Source organism: Antechinus flavipes, chromosome 2 (assembly GCF_016432865.1).
Source record: "Antechinus flavipes isolate AdamAnt ecotype Samford, QLD, Australia chromosome 2, AdamAnt_v2, whole genome shotgun sequence".
Lineage (NCBI taxonomy): Eukaryota > Metazoa > Chordata > Mammalia > Dasyuromorphia > Dasyuridae > Antechinus > Antechinus flavipes.
The window spans coordinates 60,590,538-60,611,631 of NC_067399.1; the positions used below are offsets into that span (position 1 = coordinate 60,590,538).

At 38.8% G+C, this 21,094-nt stretch overlaps 1 protein-coding gene across 2 annotated transcripts in view; it reads left to right on the forward strand.

Annotated features, from left to right (window-relative positions):
• Positions 1-14,629, forward strand: part of GFOD2 (glucose-fructose oxidoreductase domain containing 2) — a 65,065-nt gene extending 50,436 nt beyond the window's left edge. For both annotated transcript variants that reach the window (XM_051974983.1, XM_051974984.1), the window contains one exon: positions 12,972-14,629. In XM_051974983.1, coding sequence (XP_051830943.1) covers positions 12,972-13,870 — 899 coding nt within the window. In that variant the 3' untranslated portion in view covers positions 13,871-14,629. The remainder of the gene's footprint in view (positions 1-12,971) is intronic.
• Positions 14,630-21,094: the final 6,465 nt, after the last annotated feature.

The following is a 21,094-nucleotide window of genomic DNA, read 5'->3' on the forward strand; positions in this document are numbered from 1 at the left end:
CCATTACAATGGTACTATTTACAAATCTGAGATTGTTGAAATTTCTCCCAGCAACCTGAATTTTAGCTTTTGATTTGTCCAGCCTGGCATTTTGCATGATGTCTACATATAAGTTAAAATAAATAAGATAATATATACAGCTTTGTCATATTTCTTTCCCAATCTTAAACCAATCACTTGTTCCATGTTCAGTTCTAACTTTTGCTTCTTGAACTACATACAGGTTCCTCAGGGAACAAGTTGGTTTGATACTCCCATCTCCTTGAGGACTTGCCAAATGTTATTGTAACCCACACAATCAAAAGCTTAAGTGTAGTCAATGAAGCAGAAATACATGTTTTTCTAGCAGTTCCTTGCTTTTTCCATAATCCAGCAAATGTTGGCAGTTTAGTCTTTAACTCCTCTGCCTCTTTGAAAACCAGCCTGCATTTCTAGTAATTCTCAGTTTACATATTGTTGAAGCCTAGCTTATGGAATCTGAAGTTTTAACATTACTGGTATGTGAAAAAAGAGCAATTGTTTGGGAATTTGAGCATTCTTTAGCATTACCCTTCTTTAAGATTGGAGTGTAATAGAGCACCAGCCCTGAAGTCAGGAAAAAAAAAAAAAAGATTGGCATGTAAACTGATTTTTTTTTTCCCAATCCTAGTGTCACTGTTGAGCTTTCCAAATTTATTGGCTTACTGAGTACTATTAACACTTGAGCCACACTTTTTTAGGATTTTAAATAGCTTAGCTGGAATTTTGTCACATCCACTAGCCTTATTGTTAGTAATGCTTCCTAAGGCCTACTGAACTTCATTCTTTAGGATGTATGGTTCTTGATCAGTAACCACAACACTATGGTAATGTTAAGATCTTTCTTCTATAGTTCTTCTGTATATTCTTGCCACCTCTTCTTAATATCTTCTTTTTCTCTTAGTTTCCTACCATTTTTGCCTTTTATCTTGCCATTTTTGCATGGAACGTTCTCTTGATATCTCTGATTTTCTTGAAGAGATCTCTTTTCTGTTCTGTTATTTTCTTCCATTTCTTTGCATTGTTCACTGAACAATAATAGCTCCTTGCTATTTTTTGGAATTTTGCACTCATTTGGATATATCTTTCCCTTATTCCTTCCCTTTTTTTTCTTCAGCTATCTGTAAAGCTTCATCAGACAATCATTTTGCTTTCTTGCTTTTTAAAAAATTGCTTCCAGTACATTATTATGAACCTTTTTCAGTAGTTATTTGGAAACTTTACCAAATTTAATTCCTTAAATCTACTCATCACTTTCACTTCATTTGCATAAGGAATATTATTTTGGTCATACTTATAGGGTCTGATGGTTGTCCCTATTTTCTTCAATTTAACTCTGAATTTTGCAGTATGAAGCTCATGATCGGAACCACAGTTCCAGGTCTTGTTTTATCTGACTGTATAGAACTTCTTTCCACCTTTGGCTGCAAAGTATATAATCGTTCTGATTTCTACATTGAATATCTGATGATGTCCATGTGTAGTCACCTTTTGGTTTGTTGAAAAAGACTATTGAGTTAATCTTGACAAAACTCTGATGCTCTCTGCCCTGTTCCATTTGGCGCTCTAAAGCCATACTTAATCTGCTTTTCCAATTATCTTTTCATTTCCTACTTCAGTATTCCCATCCCCTGTGATGAATGTGACTTTTTTTGGTGTTTTTTCTAGAAGATGTAGGTCTTCATAGAACTGATCAACCGTGACCTTTTTAGCATCAATGGTTGGAACGTAGACTTGTATTACTGTGCTGTTGAATGGTTTTTTTTTTTTTTTTGGATTGAAACAAATATCATTCTGTCATTTTTAGATTATAACTCACTACTGCTTTTCTCCTTTTTTTGACTTTGAGTACTTATTCCATCTCTTCTAAGGAATTCTTGCCCTCATATGTAATGATCATCTGAATTAAATTCACTCATTCCTGTTTATTTAAGTTCACTGATACCCAAGATGTCAATGTTTAAATCTTTGTAAATCCTGTTTGACTATACCCAGTTTACCTTGGTTCAGTGATCTAACAATCCAGATTCCTATTTAATATCAAGCTTTGTAGCATTGCGTTTTCCTTTTATCAGCAGACATCCTCAGCTGAGCTACCTTTTAGCTTTGGCCCAACTTTCCATTCTTTCTGAGCCTACTTATAATTCTCCTCTATCTTCCTCAGTAGCACAATGGATACTTTCTGACTTTGAGGGGCTCATCTTCTGGTGTTAAATCTTTTTTTTATCATTTTTAATACTGTTCATTGTGTTTTCTTGGCAAAGATACTGGAGTAGTTTGCCATTTCCTTCTCCCAGTACACAATAGGTGCTTAATAAATGCATGTTCTCTCCTATATCCAATTAGTTGTCAAATTTTACTATGTCTATTTTCACATCTTCCACATCTGCATTTATCTGTGGCATCCCATTACAACAGTCTTCTCATTTTTTTCTCAGACTCAATTCTTCCATCCTCCAGCCCACTCTACACATGGTTGTCAAAGTGATTTTCCTTAAGAGGACATGACTGTGTGACCCCTCTACTCAACCAAATGCAGTAACTTCTGATTATCTTTAGGATAAAATTAAACTTCCTTGTTTTGCTTTTAATTTCCTGATCAAAATAACCTGATCTAAGACACAATGTCTCTTTCTAGACTTATTGGACATTAGTCCCCCATCTTCAACAGTGTACTGTTTAATCAAACTCCCATCTCCTTCAGTAAATATTTATTAAACATCTACTATATGCCAGACACAGTGCTAAGCATTCAGATGCAAACAGAGGCAAAAAGCAAGACCCTGTCCTCAAGGAGCTCACAACTCAAGGGAGAAGACAACATGGAAGCTTGTATATAGCAAGCTATACACAGGATAAATAGGAAATAAGAGAGAAGACTTAAATAAGAGGGGCTAGAGAAGACTTCATAGAAAAGATGAAATTTTAGTTGAGACTTGAAGGAAACCAAGGAAAGCAGTAGGTAGACTTGAAGAAAGAGATCATCCCAGATTTGACAAGCCTCTTTGTCAAGGGGACTACTCTTTGGCAAAGACTAGGAGAAAGGAGGAGAGAATGGGAGTTAAGGGATTTTAAGTTGAAGAGAAGAGACAGCTTCTATCTAGTAGCCTTGATTTTTTTTTTTTGATAAAGAAGTGAAGCCCTCAGCTGATAGAGAATGATGAAGGGTAGCTTGAGAGGCTTGAGGAAGAAAGAGAAGGTTTAGTATAGCTTCTGTGAGAAGTGATATGAGGAATCAGGAAGATTTTTTTTAAAAAATATCATCTTGCTGCAATTAGGGCTCTGTTTATGTTGGATAACATGATTCTGTAGTGATGCTAGACAATAAGAGAGAAGGAAGCAGGTGAAGGGAGTGATCCAAGGTTGAGATTTGGCAAGAAGGGAGCAACAAAAGAACAAACTGGACAAGGGATTCAAGAACAGATGACAACCTAGGATTGAAATAACTAGGTATTGATTGAGGAGTGGAGGTCTCTATTCTCACCCCAATTCTAGAATTGTAGATTTCCATAAAGGCAAAGAACAGATGTAGGAGAGATGTAGCGTTGGGAGAGGTGGGTGATAGGAGGTTATGATCAGAGCAATGTCAGAGTTTCATATTGGAGAGATGGAACACTAGTAAATAATGGTGGTGTGTGATGTGTGGCTAAGGTAGGTGTGAAAGTAGTTGTGAGGCTTAATGAAATTGAGGGGACATCTCCCTGGTATTAGAGTCTTATATGTAAGGAAAGGAGAGGGACATAGCAAGAAAGGTCCTGAACTCAGTAAGAAAAACACCATAGCTATCAAAATTTTAATTGGGTGGGAAATTTCCAGTGAGTAAACTTCAAAAGAGGAAAGTTCACTGCTTAAAGGATGCAAAGAAAAAGTCTGGCAGTAATGATGGGTAGCAAGAAGTAACTTCTCTGGGACCCGTGTGGAGGCCACATGCCTAGTATTAACCATGGTAAATCTACATCCAGCTCCACCCACCCTAACTTTGAGGAATGTACAATGTGAAATGCTCCTGTGATTTCAGGAACTGTATTTTCCAAATCTTATTTTTAAAATATTGTGCTCAAAATTGCTAACTCTTCTTAATTGAACTCTTCTGCTAACAGGAGAAAACAGTTGCTGCTTCTCCAAATTATTTTCCTTTTATGAATTAAGATGACTTTTTATGATCAAAATCAACCCACTGAGTAGGAGGAGACTAAACCTGATATTCCAGGTTTGGAATCTAAATATTGACAAATCCATTTATATGAGATGAAATATAAAGAATGCCAAACATCTTAGACTGCCAAGCAAACTAGCTATTGCCATATGACTCAACCTAAAACAAATCAGGCACAGAGGCTGAAAGAAATTGTGTAAACTCTACCTCTCTTTTTAAAGGTGAAAGAGAATAAGGGATGAGGAGGAATGCCAGCTAACGGTTGATAGGCAGATGGGGTGAAGGACAGAAAAGATGAGTAGAGACAAGGGTAGAAACAAAATTATTTTTGACTGAGTTGCAAAGAAGATAATATCAGGTTTTCACAAACAAAGTTATTCCAGGAAGAATCATAGCTTTTGCAGAAATTAAAGACTGGAAACAAAATAAGAATGAAAAACTGAGACCTAGTCAGCATTTCCTCTATTCTACTAGTGAGGAAACCAATCCAGAGAGGTAAAGCAGTTATCCAGGGCCATGGAGAGCCTGGACTTTTACCCGTGTCCTCTGACTTGGCTGCTGCAGAAATTCCTCTTCCCTTTTTAGGGCATCCTTCCCTTCCTTTGTAGCAGTATTAAAGGGAGTCTTCTGCCCCAGAAACTAAAAGAAGGGATTCCCACTGCATTGGTTGACAATTATGTAAGGGATGTTCACAGAGCAGATTTATACATTGAAGACTTGTTTTCATCTCCTTGCTCAGACATTAATCTTCAGTAGCCAACTTCAAATTATTATTGTGTAGCATACAAGGCTCTTTTCACTAACCCTAAAATAAGACTGAGATCTTCAAAATGTAGTAACATTCTACATAAAAAACAAAGAACAAAAGCAAAGCAGTTGACTTCCTTTTTCACAGCTCCTTTGAACCCAGACCATATGTCATGTGAAAATGCTGTTAATTGTTGGAATCTCCAGACATTCAGAATCCTGAATGTCCAGTGGGAGGTACCTTAAAGACCCCCCCTTTTGGGGAAAGAGTGTCTGGAGGCCCTGGGCTTTTTGTACCTGATGGAGATCTCAAGAAAGGTAAAAAACTCAGTCCCTTCTCTCTGGAGTTTCACAATCTAATGGAGACAAAGGAGTTTTGCCAAAGCCATTGTCTTTTTCGGACTTAATGATCCCTTCAGAAGTCACTTCTGCATGACTGCTTCAGTGGTTTGTGGGCTTGTTTTTTTTTTAAATGTAACTTTAGGGAGAAGATCAAAAGTTTGAAGGGCTTTTAAAAGGAATTTTTAGCTCTTTGCTGTTAAGAATATCCTTTTAACAGTGCTAAGTATAGTAATAATCTGCCATATGGTCAGAACCAATGCCAATAGCAGATCCTGGAATGGAGTTCTAATGTTTCTCTGCTTCTTGGATTGGACTGGGTGGGAAGAAGAAATCAAAATTTGTGGTTCTTGTGATGGAGGAACAGTAAAAAAAAGCTGCCCAGTTCAATGAAGCATCTAGTTTGGGTCATGTTCCCAATGGGACAGTGTTCTCCAGATGTGTATGTGGATGGTATACAGTGTAGTGAAAAGTGCATTGGCTAGGACTTCTGAGACCTAGGTTCTGGGCCTTGCTCAAGTGCCAGTTCACTTTGTAACTTTGAGCAAGTCCTTTCTGCAAAAGTGAGTTAGAGGATCATTTAAAATGAGCTAAAATCTCCCTTCTCTGCAGAGATAACAGGCAGAGCTTGGTTGCATATTACATGTGCCATCAGCAAGGTTGGTGTCAGTTAAAAGATTCAAGGGCTAATTATGTAAAGTGATAATCACCAAAACATAGAATTTAGTTAAAAATTAGTAATCACTAGTAGAAAAACAATTTTTTAAAAGCCCACCAGAATTTGGAACTACAAGAACAGGAAAATATTTCAAGAAAAATTTTATCTCCACACCATTCTGAAAATCTCAAAGCTGAAATAAATTCCTCCCACATAAAATTTAATTAACACCAGTTATTACCCTCTAGCTGCCCAACACATACCCACTCACCCCAACAACAGTCATTCATTCGAGACTGCCTTTTCTTAGGACAGAATCTTGAAAACTTTTTCCTGTTACTGTTCTCTTGTCAGAATCGTCATCTGCCAGTTACAGATCTTTCCTTTAGCAGATTTCTGGCCTTCCTGCCTGCTATACATAGCTGAATAAGTAGGTTAAAACCTTTATTTTGTACCTGTTTATAACTTTAGTAACAGCGTTCCTTTTTTATTTATTTGGTTTGAAATCAGTGGGTGCCCAAGTTGGCTTTTCCTCAAAAGATTGAGCATGAATACAGCTTGCTTACTGTGGAGATCTGAATTGTTTCTTAGTCCCATGTGGGACCAGGACCCACTCCTCTCTACCAAGTATAGTGCCTCCAATGCTTGATAAATAGTAAGAGCTTAATAAATGCTTGTTGACTAACACCTTCATCTTCAAATTTGATCTGAAGCATTTCCACTTAGAACTTTCTTAACCTTCATCTGGGAGGTTAGCTTTTAGAACACTGTCCTCCCTTTTGAGATGTAGAGTCAGAAAGCTTTCCCTTTGGCCTCCATTAATACAATATACTAGAATTTGCTGTTCTACCACTTCCCTCTCCATAACAACCATACCGGCATGGAAGTCTCAAAAATAATGTCCTACTGAAAAACAATTATTTCAAAATCTGTAAGCATCATTCAGCTCAGTTAACCCACTTGCATCATCAGATTCAGTTCTGAATAGGCCAGACCCTCCCTCAAGTAGCCTCTGAGACAGCATTTGAACTCAGGTCTTCCTGAGTCCAGGTCAAATTAATATGTCATTCTACCTCACCATCTTAATATTTTCCTTACTCACTTTACAAGAAACAGCAAGTCCATAGGTTGAAAGCAGTCTGTAGAATCTAAGTTGAAAAAGATCTTTGGAGGACAGTCCAACTTGTATCTAAACAAACGCACACTATTAGACCACCCCTAACAAACAGCCATCTCAGGATCTACTGAAACATCTCTAGTGATAGGAGACTCACCACTTGCCAAGAAAGGCCATTTAATTTTTATACAGGGCTAAGGAAGGTTTTCTATAATGAGGAATTGAACTGTACTTCTCTGTAACTTCCATTACCCTCCTTCTCTTTACTGTCTTTGCCTTTCCTGAAAGCTGCTAATCCCATCCAAAAGGGTCCTACCCAAGTGCTAGAGTGGAGGTGATATTACAAGCTAGTGATTTAGTATGTCATTACTACAGCCATGATAATATGCAGTTTAAAGAGTTAATGCCATCTCAGGCTATTTTAAGAGAAGAATCAGGAGGCAATAGTGTGATCATCCCCTACTCTGTATTTTAGAAGGAATACTGATTTAAGTGAAGCTGGCTCGACAGTTGGACAGCAAAGGTTAATCCAAAAAAGAGAAATACCAGACCTAATTTGTTTCAAGCTTTTGAAGACAGTCCTGTGGCTCAGGGATTAGATTTGTCCTTCTTGAACCCCAAATGTATAAGCAGGAGAAATTTCTGCAAGTTTCATTGAGATAGACTGTAGACTCTATGTTTGGGGAAAATTTATTCTCCAAAAGTTGAAATGGGCTGTTTCAAATAGACTAAAGGCCACCAGGCAAAAGTTGAATGGTTCCTTATCAAGTATGTTGTGTGGGTACTAGTTATACTAGATGGTTTTTCTTTATCATTCCAACTCTGAGAGATTGAATTATCAGACCATCTTATGAACTTTACATTTATGTTGCAAATATTTTATAATTATTTGTTTCCCCATTAGAATGAAAATTCCCTGGGAATAGAATCTTTAATAAATATTTTTTAATTGACCTGATTTGAGAAAGCTCAATTCTGAAATGTGGCGGGGGCGGGGGGGGAAATCTGCTGAATAATAAAAAGGAGGCCAAGAAGCTCATCCTGTTTGGAGGCTTTTTAAATGGAGAAGAGATGGAAAGGAGAATAGTTTATTTTTATGAACACTTCAAAACACTTGGTAAGTTTTCAACTAGAGTTTAAGGAACTGTGATCAAGCTAGGAACAATTATGAAAGTTGTGGGGTTTTTACAGGGTTAAAGCAGCACTGTGCTTTGATAACTTAAAAGTGGGGGCCAGAATATACTCAGAAGTAAATAGACAGAAGGTGGGCTTAGGCTTAGGCCTTTTTGTCTGTGTTCAGCTCTTTTTCTTTTTACCATCCTCCCCTGTAATAATGATCTTAAAATTAAAGACAAACCACTCACATTATAGTTCCTCTTAGTAAACCCATTATGGATCTAAGAAATTAAAATTTTAGGCATATTTTTATTTGCAGGTGGTAATATCCAATAGGGCATGTTGCTTCACAAGTTTATTATTAACTGTGTAAAGGAATACTTTTTCTATAATGAGTTTTAGGAAGTTGGAGGTAATGGCATAATGGAAAAAATTCATATACTCTGTATATATCTTGTATGTCTCGCTTATAAACATGTCTCCCTCATTGGAATATAAGCTGCTTGAGAGCAGGACTCTTTGCTTTTTTTTTTAATCCCCAAAGTAAATAACTGATCCCCTGACACATGGTAACTATTTAATATGGAGTTTTAAATTCCCATGAACTAGGTGCCCCTTGTTTTAATCTTAGGGATTTGGTAAACAAATCTGTGTCATGTTCATGTATATATGTATATGAATATATATATTAAAAAATCATTGATTAATTTGATTTTTTTTAAAAAGGAGAAAACAAAATTACCAGTATCGAACATAAAAAGGATAAATATACCACTATTGAAGATGAGATTAAAGCAATTATTATGAATTATTTTGTTAAGTTATATGTCAATAAAACTGACAATCTAAATTAAATGGCTGAATATTTATAAAAATATAAATTTGCCCAGATTAACATGAGGAAATAAAATATTTAAAATAACCTTATCGTAATGGGGGTAAAATTGAACAAGCCATAAATGTGTTCCCTAAGAAAAAATCCGTAGCATCAAATGGATTTACAAGTAATTACACAAAATGTTTATGGAACAATTAATCCTAATACTATAAAAACTATTAAAAATACGTAATTAAGGAGTCCTATCAAATTCCTTTTGTGACACAAATATGGTTTTGATCTTAAATCAGGGAGAGCACAAACAGAGAAAGAAAACTAGAGGCCAATTTCTTAATCAAAAATAAAATACTAGCAAGGAGATTACAGCACCATATCACAAAGATCAATATACTAAGACCAGGTGGGATTTGTGCCAGGAATGCAGAGCTTGATTTAATATTAGGAAAACTGTCCACATAATTAATCATATCAAGATCAAAAACAACAATAATCATATGCTTATCTCAAATGCAGAAAAAGCTTTTGACAAAATCTAATACCCATTCCTACTGAATACATTATGTTACATAAGGATAAATAAAGCCTTTCTTAAAATGATAAGTATTAATCATAATGTATCTAAGCTAGAAAACTTTTCAATAAAATCAGGAGTGAAGTAAGGATGTCCATTTTTACCACTACTATTCAATATTGTATTAGACATGTCAGCTATAGAAATAAGAAAAGAAAAAAATTGAAGAAACAAAAATAGGCAGTAAGGAAACAAACCTATCACTTTTTACAGTTGAAATGATATATATTTATAGAACCTCAAAGAATCGATTTAAAAAATAGTTGAAACAACTAACAACTCTAGCAGAGTTGTAAGATGTAAACTAAAACCCTACTAAATTGTCAGCATTTCTGTATATTACAACAGAACCTAGCCGGAGATAGAGAAATTCCATTTAAAAGACAAAAGGTTCAGTGGTAAGAGCACTGGGCCTGGAGTTAAGACCTGAGTTGAGATTTGGCCTCAGATGCTCTGTGACTCTGGGCAAGTTAGTTAACTTCTGTTTTCCTTAATCCGCTGGAAAAGGAAATGACTTGATGATCATAATTGAACAACTTGACAACAGCAGGAAAGATCATAGCAAAATTCATCTAGGAGAATAAAAATTCAAGAATATCAAAGGAATCAGTGGGGGATTTTGAAGAACCAGATTTCAAACTATTTTACAAAGTGATAATCATCCAAATAATTTGATATAAGAGAATGGTGGAAGAAATCAGGTATGCAGTATACCATAGTAAATGTGCATGGTAATAGATTCAAGCTTTGGGGATAAGAATGTATCACTTGACCAAACTAGTTATATCAAGATAAGATCAAAATGGGTACATGATTTAGACATAAAAAGCAATATTATAAACAAGTTAGGGGAACATGGAAAATTTTAGATCTAAGTCAGATCTGTGGATAAGGGAAGAGTGTATGACTAAACAAGAATTAGAGAGGATCCCAGGAAGTAAAATGACTAATTTTGATCACACAAAATTTTAGTGTTTGCACAAACAAAACTTAGGCAGCCAAAATTTTTTTTTATGTCTAAAATTTTTTATTTTTATTTTTTTAAAATAATTTTTTATTGATAGAATGCATGCCAGGATAATTTTACAGCATTATCCCTTGCATTCATTTCTGTTCTGATTTTTCCCCTCCCTCCCTCCACCCCTTCCCCCAGATGGCAAGAGTCCTTTATATGTTGAATGGGTTGCAGTATATCCTAGATACAATATATGTGTGCAGAACTGAACAGTTTTCTTGTTGCACAGGGAGAATTGAATTCAGAAGGTATAAATAACCCGGGAGGAAAAACATAAATGCAAGCAGTTTATATTCGTTTCCCAGTGTTCTTTCTCTGGGTGTAGCTGCTTCTGTCCATCTTTGATCAATTAAGGCTCTCTTTATCAAAGAGGTCCACTTCCATCAGAATACATCCTCAAACAGTATCATTGTTGAGGTATATAATGATCTCCTGGTTCTGCTCATTTCACTTAGCATCAGTTCATGTAAGTCTTTCCAGTCCTCTCTGTATTCATCCCGCTGGTCGTTCCTTACAGAACAATAATATTCCATAACGTTCATATACCACAATTTACTCAACCATTCTCCAATTGATGGACATCCTTTCATTTTCCAGCTTCTAGCCACTACAAACAGGGCTGCCACAAACATTTTGGCACATACAGGTCCCTTTCCTTTCTTTAGTATCTCTTTGGGGTATAAGCCCAGTAGAAACACTGCTGGATCAAAGGGTATGCACAGCTTGATAACTTTTTGAGCATAGTTCCAAATTGCTCTCCAGAATGGCTGGATGTGTTCACAGTTCCACCAACAATGTATCAGTGTTCCTGTTTTCCCACATCTCCTCCAACATTCCCCATTATCTTTCCCTGTCATTCTAGCCAATCTGACAGGTGTGTAGTGGTATCTCAGAGTTGTCTTAATTTGCATTTCTCTGATTAATAATGATTTGGAGCATATTTTCATATGTCTATAAATAGTTTCAATTTCTTCATCTGAGAATTGTCTGTTCATATCCTTTGACCATTTATCAATTGGAGAATGGTTTGATTTCTTATAGATTAGGGTCAGTTCTTTATATATTTTGGAAATGAGGCCTTTATCAGAACCTTTGATTGTAAAAATGTTTTCCCAGTTTGTTGCTTCCCTTCTAATCTTGTTTGCATTTGTTTTGTTTGTACAAAAACTTTTCAGTTTGATATAATCAAAATTTTCTATGTTGTGGTCAATAGTGATCTCTAGTTCTTCTTTGGTCATAAATTCCTCCCTCTTCCACAGGTCTGACAGGTAAACTATCCTATGCTCTTCCAATTTATTTATCATCTCATTCTTTATGCCTAGATCATGAACCCATTTTGACCTTATCTTGGTGTACGGTGTTAAGTGTGGGTCAATGCCTCGTTTCTGTTAGGCAGCCAAAATTGAAAGGAAAGCAGGAAACTTGGGCTGTGTGTATATGTGTATGAAGTTTGCAATAAGTTTCTCTGATAAAAGCTTCTTTTCTCAAATATGTCAGATTTATAAAAATAAGCTCCATTTCCCAGTTGATAAATGGATAAAGGATGTGAACAGGCAGTTTTCAGAATAAAGACTCTAAATCACAATTGGTCGTTGTTGTTTCTGTTCAGTCCTGTCCAACTCTTTGTGACCCCGTTTGGAGTTTTCTTGGCAAAGATACTCGAGTGTTTTGTTATTTCCTTTTCTAGCTCATTTTAAAGATGAGGAAACTGAGGCAAAGGGGGTTAAATGACTTGCCCAAGGTCACACAGTCAGTAAGTGTCAGGCCAGATTTAAATTCAGAAAGAGGAGTTGTCCTGATCCAGACGTGGCACTCTATCCATTGCACCACCTAGTAGCCCTCAATAATCACACTATTGATTAGAGAAATGCACATTAAAGAAACTCTGAGATACCATCTTAGAAGCACTTTTCCGATTGAAAATTCATTTCTCAAAAACACATCAGATTGGCTAACATGACAGAAAAGGAAAATAATCAGTGCTGAAGAAGATGTGGAAAAAATAGGACACTTGATGCGCTGTTGGTGGAATTCTCAAGAACAATTTATAACCCTTCCTAACGGACTGTAGAACTGTGCATATGCCTTTTGACCCAACATTACCACTACTAGAACTATATCTCAAAGAGATTAAAGAAAATGAGAAAGGACCTGAATGCACAAAAATATTTACAGCAACTCTTTGTGATGGCAAAGAATTTGAAATTGAAGGGATGCATTCAGTTGGGGAACAGCTGAGTAAATTGTAGTATATGATTGTGTTGAAGGTGCTATAAGAAATGAATGGATAGTTTCAAAATAAGCTGGGAAGGCTCAGAACCATTGTGTTTCACCTAGGAAATCAGAACTGTTTTCCCAGCAGTTTCCAAATTATCTTTTTTCTGTTCTTTCATCAGGTATTGGAAAGAATGTGATCTGTGAAAAAGCCGCCACCTCGGTAGATGCCTTCAAGATGGTGACGGCCGCTCGCTACTACCCCAGACTCATGAGCCTGGTGGGGAACGTCCTTCGATTCCTACCGGCCTTCATCCGGATGAAGCAGCTGATTGAAGAGCATTATATCGGCAACGTGCTGATCTGTGATGTGCGTGTGTACTGGGGCAGCCTCCTCAGCCACAAGTACAACTGGATCTGTGATGAGCACATGGGGGGCGGTGGTCTGCACACCATGGGCACCTATATTGTGGACCTCCTCACCCACCTGACTGGGAGGAAGGCTGAGAAGGTGCACGGTTTTCTGAAGACATTTGTGAAACAGAATGCCGAGATCAGTGGCATCCGGCACGTCACCAGCGATGACTTCTGCTTTTTCCAGATGCTCATGAATGGGGGTGTTTGTAGCACAGTGACTCTCAACTTCAACATGCCGGGTTCCTTCGTGCATGAAGTCATGATTGTGGGGTCTGCCGGGCGCCTCATAGCCCGAGGATCCGACCTCTATGGACAGAAGAGCACCGCCCTCCAGGAGGAGCAGCTGCTGATGGATTCTTTGACAATCAATGCAGGGCTTCTAGAAAAGGGGTTTAAAGACATTCCCTTGTTGTACCTGAAAGGCATGGTGTACATGGTGCAGGCTTTGCGCCAGTCATTTCAGGAACAAGATGACCATCGCACCTGGGATTTTAAGCCAGTCTCCATGGCAGCCTCCTTTGAGGATGGGCTTTACATGCAGAGTGTGGTGGATGCCATAAAGAAGTCCAGCAGGTCTGGGGAGTGGGAGACGGTGGAAATCATGACTGAGGAGCCAGATGCCAATCAGAACCTTTGTGAGGCACTGCAAAGAAATAACGTCTGAGCTGGCTACTGGCCACTTAGGTGGCAGCATGGGGTAGGGGATGTCTTGGGCTCTGGCCTTCTTTAGGGAAGACACATGGGTTTGTATTTATGTCAGGTTATCATATGTCTAGGTAGAAAACTGAGGTGACCAAGGAAAAGGCAGAGTGATTTTTCCTCAGGAGGTTTAGGGTTCCCATTGCTGTTGGATCAGATTGTTAGCAAAAGTTGAATTTTTCTTTGCACTTCCAGAAAAGGACAGAGCTGTCATCCCATGTCCAAGGTCAGAAAAAGTGACACCTTTAATAGGATAGAAAAGCCTACACTGAGCAGCCAGCTCCATGGCCTCAGCTTCTAGGGAAATCACTCTAGGCTTTCAAATCAGTATAGAACTGAACTGATGGCAAGGTTCCATTTCCCATTCCCTTACTGGGCAAGGGCATTTCCATCAGAACATCAGGTCTCATCCCTGACTCCTCCTCTCTGACTTCCCTTACTTTGTTTACAGAAGGGCAGGTTGTGGAGAAAGGACTCTCTTCTCTGTTGATTTATGGACTCTAACTGGAAGATAAGATAGAGAATATGGGATCACTTTTCCACATACTACCCAGAGTCTAAATCCTGGAAGAGAAGGGGAAAATCCCTGTTGTTAAGAATTCCTTAGTGGGGACTAAACTTTAGAACAAAAGTTTGGTGAGTATATCAGTTGTGATAACAAAGAGAAGAAAGGATTAAAGCACCTGAAAAAAAAAATCTAAAATAAATTAATCAGAAGATCTGATACTCTGAATTTGTTTGTGGGGTGGGAGAGGGGAAAAAAGTTTTGCGGAAATTTAAAAGACTTGTTTAAAGAGACTGAAGGTTTTGTTTCTTTATAAGCTCTGTGTTGATTAATCCTCAGTGATTCCCATGAAACAGGCATAAGGCGAATAGATTTTTGGAGAAACTAATCTTTTTGGAGAAACTATGTCGTCCCTCTCCCTGCCTCTGACCCTCTAGTTTTCATCCTGGCCTCTCGCCAGCCTTCCCCACCATGGGTCCCATCTTGGGTGTTCCCTGAAGGGCTGGCTTCTCTCTCAGGGAAAAACAAAACAGAAAACAGGAGGGGTGCAGATGGCTTCCTGAGGTCCTGTGTCCTTTCAGGAAGACCAGGAGATGAGGGCTTGCTTCTCCAGAGGCAAAGGAAAAGTGGTGACTGGACAGAAATACATGTGCAGCCAAGGCTGGACTGGCCTCCCGGAACCGCACACTCCCATCTGTCGGGGCATGTTTGAGTGGAAATGCATGACAGGGACCAATTTTTGCCTGTAATGCACAGGAGGTAGCCATACTCCCTTTAAATGTGTTTTGTGTATGTGAGGATGCTTTAGTATGTGTTCTTTCCAGCCTTTGATCACATTCACATAAAGCATCCATTTCAGCCTGATTTTGAGAAAAACAAAAGGCATCATTCTACTTATTTGTCTGGAATTTTTTGTATTTTGTTTTTTTCTTAGCCAAGAGGTTCCTGGCCCTGCTCAGATTCCTTCTAGCTTTAAAATTTAGTGGCTTTGATTCTTGTGATCTCACTTATTCTCAGTCAGCTTTCCAGAAAAGCTATCTGTCCAAAGAGGATAAAACTCGAGCCTCAAATCACTTTCCTTTCAGGAGCTCTCTCTTTTCCCCCTTAAGCCCAAATCAAAATGAAGATTTGGTGAAAGTTTTATCATATTTGTTAGGCTCTGGAGATACAGCAGAGCTTACAGTCACTATTATCAACTAGCCCTTCCTTCCTTCCTTTGTTTATTCTTTTATTCAATAGCATTATTAAGATCCTGTGGTGCACTGAGCACTATGCTAGGGACAGTTGGAGATACAATGCTCAAGTAAGCCCTCCCTTCATAGAACTTGTAGTGTAATTGCACTTATAAGTCGACAGTAGTCCGTCTCGCCTGTGTGAGGGGAGATGCCTTCAGGGACAGTGAGCTTGGGGGGGCTTATGGAGAACCTTTCTCAGCAAAGGTGATGTTAGACTCACATCATGAGGAGTGGAACCTTCATTTCTATCACTTATATTCCTCCTCTCCTTGACTTCTCTTGCTTGAGCCAACTGATGTGCCTTGGGCTTTTGTGGGTTGGTTTTAAGCTGGGAGCCAGCCATCCCAAAATACAAAACACAATCCTAGCAGGATGAAAGAGACCCTAGCACATAGCCTTTCCTTTTCAGTCAAATCAGTTCAGTCGTGCAAGGCATTGTCCTAAGTGCTAAGAATACAGCTACAAAATTACAATCCCTGCCTTCAAAGACTTTCTGTTCTCTTGGAATTATAAGGATCATCCCAGCAATGGCGCAAGAAAAGAAGCATAAGTAGGGACAATGACAGATCTCTAAAAGATAATATTTGTGGTTTGGGAATGCATTTTGACACGCTCAGACATGAGAGGGGTCAGTATGGTATAGTGGAAAGAGTGGGTCTGCTACTTAACTTTGAAATCTTGGAAAAGAAAAGGACTTTCCTTGGCCTTAGGAGATAATTTCTAAAGTCTGGGGACACAGAGAAACAGAAGAGTTTCTGCTCTCAGGGGCTTCTACTCTACTGGGAGGGCATAATATTGGGGAGAAAATATTTCCAATACTTGTACCTGAGCTGGGCCTGAGAGCCAAGAGAAGGTCACCCACAAGCAGTGGACAGTGACCCAACCCATTGCAAAGGCAGGAGGTATATTATTAAGTTGATAAATAACAGTTCCTAGTACAGTTGGTCTTGAGGCAGAGTATCGAAAGAATCTCTGTCTCTATGTGGATGTGTGTGTATAAAAATACACAAATTTATATATATATAATTAAACACAAACATACTTATAAATTAAGGCTAGACAACTAGGAGGAGCACTTTCTCTGATTTCTCACAAAGGAAACCAGATTCCAGGTACTCAGTGGATTCTTCCTCCTAAAATCACTGACCCAGAGAACATAATTCAAAGTTAAGTAATTTACAGAAATGGCATGGAAGAACAGCAGCAACAAAAGATCTCTACCTACTCATATATCTAGGGTGTGAGCTCCCACAAATAGTGTCAGTAGGAGGAGTGGGCCCTTGGGATGTCTCAAGTAGAAAGCACACGTGTAGGACATACTGTGGCCAAGCCAGTGTTCTTGCTGGTACCACAGGTGTTCCTGATGACATTCTTGCAATGTCTTTGGGGAGAGATTCTTGAGAGGGGTTCTGGGAAGCTCTAGACCTGCTCCTGGGCAGACACACAGCTCCACTACTTGGCTGTGGCCTCTGACATCTCCAGCTTTAGGTTCAGAAAACATCCAAGCCTTGATTACTGCTGTGCATTTGGGGAAAGAACCAGAATCCATCTAGGTTCAGCTGCAAACTGGACTCGAGCCAGCCAGCCTCAAGCACCATCTAGACTCTGCTCAACAACCATGTCTCTTTTCATCCTATACTTCAACAAGATTTCACAGTAGAGAAAGAGAAATTCCATTTCCTCCCATGGAAATGGGAGGGGCTACCATGAAAGGGAAAAGGTGTAGTACATTTTCCAGAGAGAGAGAGCCTTTCCCTGGCCAATTCCTCTCTTGCTAATAAACTCTCCCAGGAAGTTGCCCTCCCCTTGCATCTCTCCCAGTCCCAAAGGTAATAGCTACTCAAAGTTTTTCAACTGAGGAATGCCTGACATGAGCAGACCTGAGACTTAAAGGAGGTTATCTTGGCAGCTGTGGGGAAAATAGATTGGTGGCAGGGAGATGGTTTGTTATTATGTTAGAAAGAGTGTAGGGCAGCTAGGTGGAAGTAGATAGAGCCCAGCCCCAGAGTCAGGAAGTTGAGTGCAAATCCATTTTTTAGCTGTGTGACCCCAGGCAGCCATGTAATACCCTGATTGCCTCCACAAAGAAAGAGAGGGAAAAAAGGAGGGGAGGAAGAGATGTTGAAGGTGGATGAAGAAAAGGGAAAAATGCAGAAAATACAGAAATGAGAATTGGTAACTGCTTATGTTATGGGGGCATGGATATTTGGTCCACGGCTTATCTTACTGATTTATCCATGGTAAGGATAGACTCCATCGTCATTCTGTAGGATTTGACTTTTCCAATCTTGGGAACCTTGACTGAAGTACTGTGTGTTGTACTATGGACTCACCACATTAGGAGAACAGTATAGCTGGTCCTAAGGCAGGGAATGGGCAGACCGAGCTGTTTGGGACCAGATGCTCTTTGATTTTCTACATATACCTGTTGGTATTGTAGTGCCTGGCATATGATAGGTGCTTAATGTTTATTGGCTGAGTAACCTGAGTTCTGTTCGGGCCACTGGACACTGAATTGTTTCCCTGAAAGGTTGAATAAATATAGGAGTCAACCAGTTAGCAAGCATTTATTGTGTGCTTACCATATATTAGACGTGATCTTAAGTTTTGAAGATACAGATAATCAACTAGTATTTATTAAGTGCCTACCTATTACAGCCAAGCAGTCAGCCAAGTTCTGGGGGTACAAAGAAAATAAAAAGCTAACAATCCCTCCTTTCCAGAAGTTCACTATCTAATGGGAGAGACAATAATTAGGTAGAAACAAGATATATACAGGGCAAATTGGGGGTAGTCTCAAAAAGAAGGCACTTAGATTAAGGAGACTGGGAAGGGTTCTCTGCAGAAAGTAGGATATCATTAATCAAGACCTAAAGGAAGCCAGGGAGCCCAGGAGGAAGAGACGGTGGAGAGTGTTTCAGGCAGGGGAGACAGCCACTGAAAACACTTGGATAGTGGAGATGGATCATGTACGAGCAGTAGAAGGGACGGCAGTGTCACTGGATCAAAGAATATGTAGAGAAGGAATAGGACATAAGACTGGAAACTGATAGGGCTGGGAATCAAGGTTTGAAGGGCTTTTGTATTTGTACATTTTGTACATTTGAAGTATTTTGTATTTGATCCTAGAGTAAAGACTGCTAGAGTTTATCAAACGTGATCCATAGTTTAGGAAGAAGAGTTTCACAGCTGAATGAAGGATGGACTGGAGGGAGGAGAAAGGAGACAGAAGAGTAATCAGAAAGCTATAGAAGTAGTCCAAATTGAGGTGAGGGGGCCCCACCCTTGGTAGTCAGAGGAGAGGAGTTATACCAAAGGGAGTTTTCAAAAGTGGAACAAAAAGACTTGACCATTGATTGGCTGTGAAGCATGAGATCATGAGGAGTTGAGAAGACACCAAAACTGGAACAAAAAGACTTGACCATTGATTGAATGTGAAGCATGAGATCATGGGGAGTTGAGAAGACACCCAGGTCTCAAGCCTGGGGATCTGAGAAGCTAGTGGTATCTTCCATAGAAATAGGAAAGTTATTAAGACAGGATTTTGAAGAAAAGATAATGAGCTCAATTTTAGACTTAATTGAGTTTATCTTCAGGACATTTGTAGATATCTAAAAGGCAATTGGAGGTATGAGACTGGAAGTCAGAAGAAGGATTGGGACTGGACTAATAGATTTGAGAATCATCCACCATTGAGGTCACCATTGAAACTATGGGAGCTGATGATTTCACCAAGTGAAACAGTATAGAGAGGGAAGAAAAGGAGGTCTAGCACAGAGTTTGAAGATGTCCCTGTATTAGGGAATATGGCATGAGCAGTTGGGAGAGTTTAAGACTGGATATATGGAACTGGGATCCTGCAGAGATGATCATTAAACTCAGAGGAGGTGATGAAATTGTCATGTGAGAAGAGGTGATAAGGGAGAGGAAAAACAAATTCCTTTCTTCAAGCTGAGAGACCATCCTTTCTAGAGTATGAGGCTGTCTGCTGATTGGTGCTAAGACTGCAGCACTGAATGTCATCCCAGAAGTGAGAACTAACTTAGAGAACATCTGGTCCAAACTTCATTTTACAAATAAAAAAATTAAGTCAAGCTAGGGCAACTTTACCAGAGTCATACAACCAGTGAGTAGCAGAGCAGGGATTCCAACTCAAATCCTCTACTTCTAATTCCAACACTTCACACTGCCACATTACTTTAAGCCCTGATTCAACATCTGAAAATATATTGAATCTACTTTCTGCCTTTCTACCTAATCTGTGTTTTTTTTACTTTCAAACCTGAAATGAGCAGGAACGTTTTATTCCAGATCCATCTTTTGTCTACAATATCCAGATTATCTATTTCTACCCAGTAGAAGGTGGTCGATTCAATTATCTCTGGGTTCCGTCCCTTTGACCTTTAAATCCCAAGGCCCTAAGAACCTTTTATTTTACAAAATAACAAAAACTAGAGTCAGAGAAGTTAAACTCACAAAAGGAAGTCAATTTGCTAAAGAGCTCCCAGATCGTCAGGAAGGAAGGAAGCTCTGTCTCCAGATCCAGAACACTTTGCATCAAATGGCAGAAGCAGTATCTATCTGCCATTGGAGAAAGGGTCTTTAATACTTCTAAGTGAAATAGAGGAAGTAAATTGATTATGCCTTTTGCCTTCCACCTTTAGTTCTGGAAAAAGAACCTAATTTAGCCAAAACATGAGAGATACAATAGAGCATTTGCTCTCCAGACACAAAGAGTGGGATACAGATTAGCTGCTGTGGGCTTGGACCTTGTCACAGGGTGACCCCTACTGGAGAAAGGTGCGATTACACCGTTGCATTACGAGATCTGTTTTCAAGCTTCTTTAGGGACCCAATCCTCCAACTTTTCTTGAAAACTGCATTTTTTTGATGCCTTTTCTACTGATACCACACTCCTCCCTCCAGACTGAGCTTTCCTTTTAAAAAAACAAAAACCCAAAACCTTGGTGGTGATATATGTAATATTCTGTCCTAATGATCTCCCACATCTCTGTGGTGAGAAAGGAAGCACATTTCATTCTTTTAAATTTCTGTTTAAAATCTCTTCTCTGAAATATTCATTTTTTCATTTCTCATTCGACTTCCTTTTAGTGATTTTTATATTATTCTGTTAGTTTGGATCGCATCAGTTTATAATTTTTTCAAACATGAGGCCATATTTGTCATTTCTTACTGCACAATAATAATCCATCACACTCATAACTTTTTCCTTCATCATCCAAATAATGGATGGCCACTTTATTTCCAATTCTTTGCTTTTACAAAGAGAGCTGCTATGAATATTTTGGCATATATTGTACTTTTGTTTCTGCCTTGAATTTCCTTGGAATTTAAGCCCATCTTGAGATTGCTAGGTTGGAGGGCGTAGGCAGCTTGGCCATTTTTCCTGCATAATTCGGAGATAGTCGAAATCCAGAATAGTCAAATC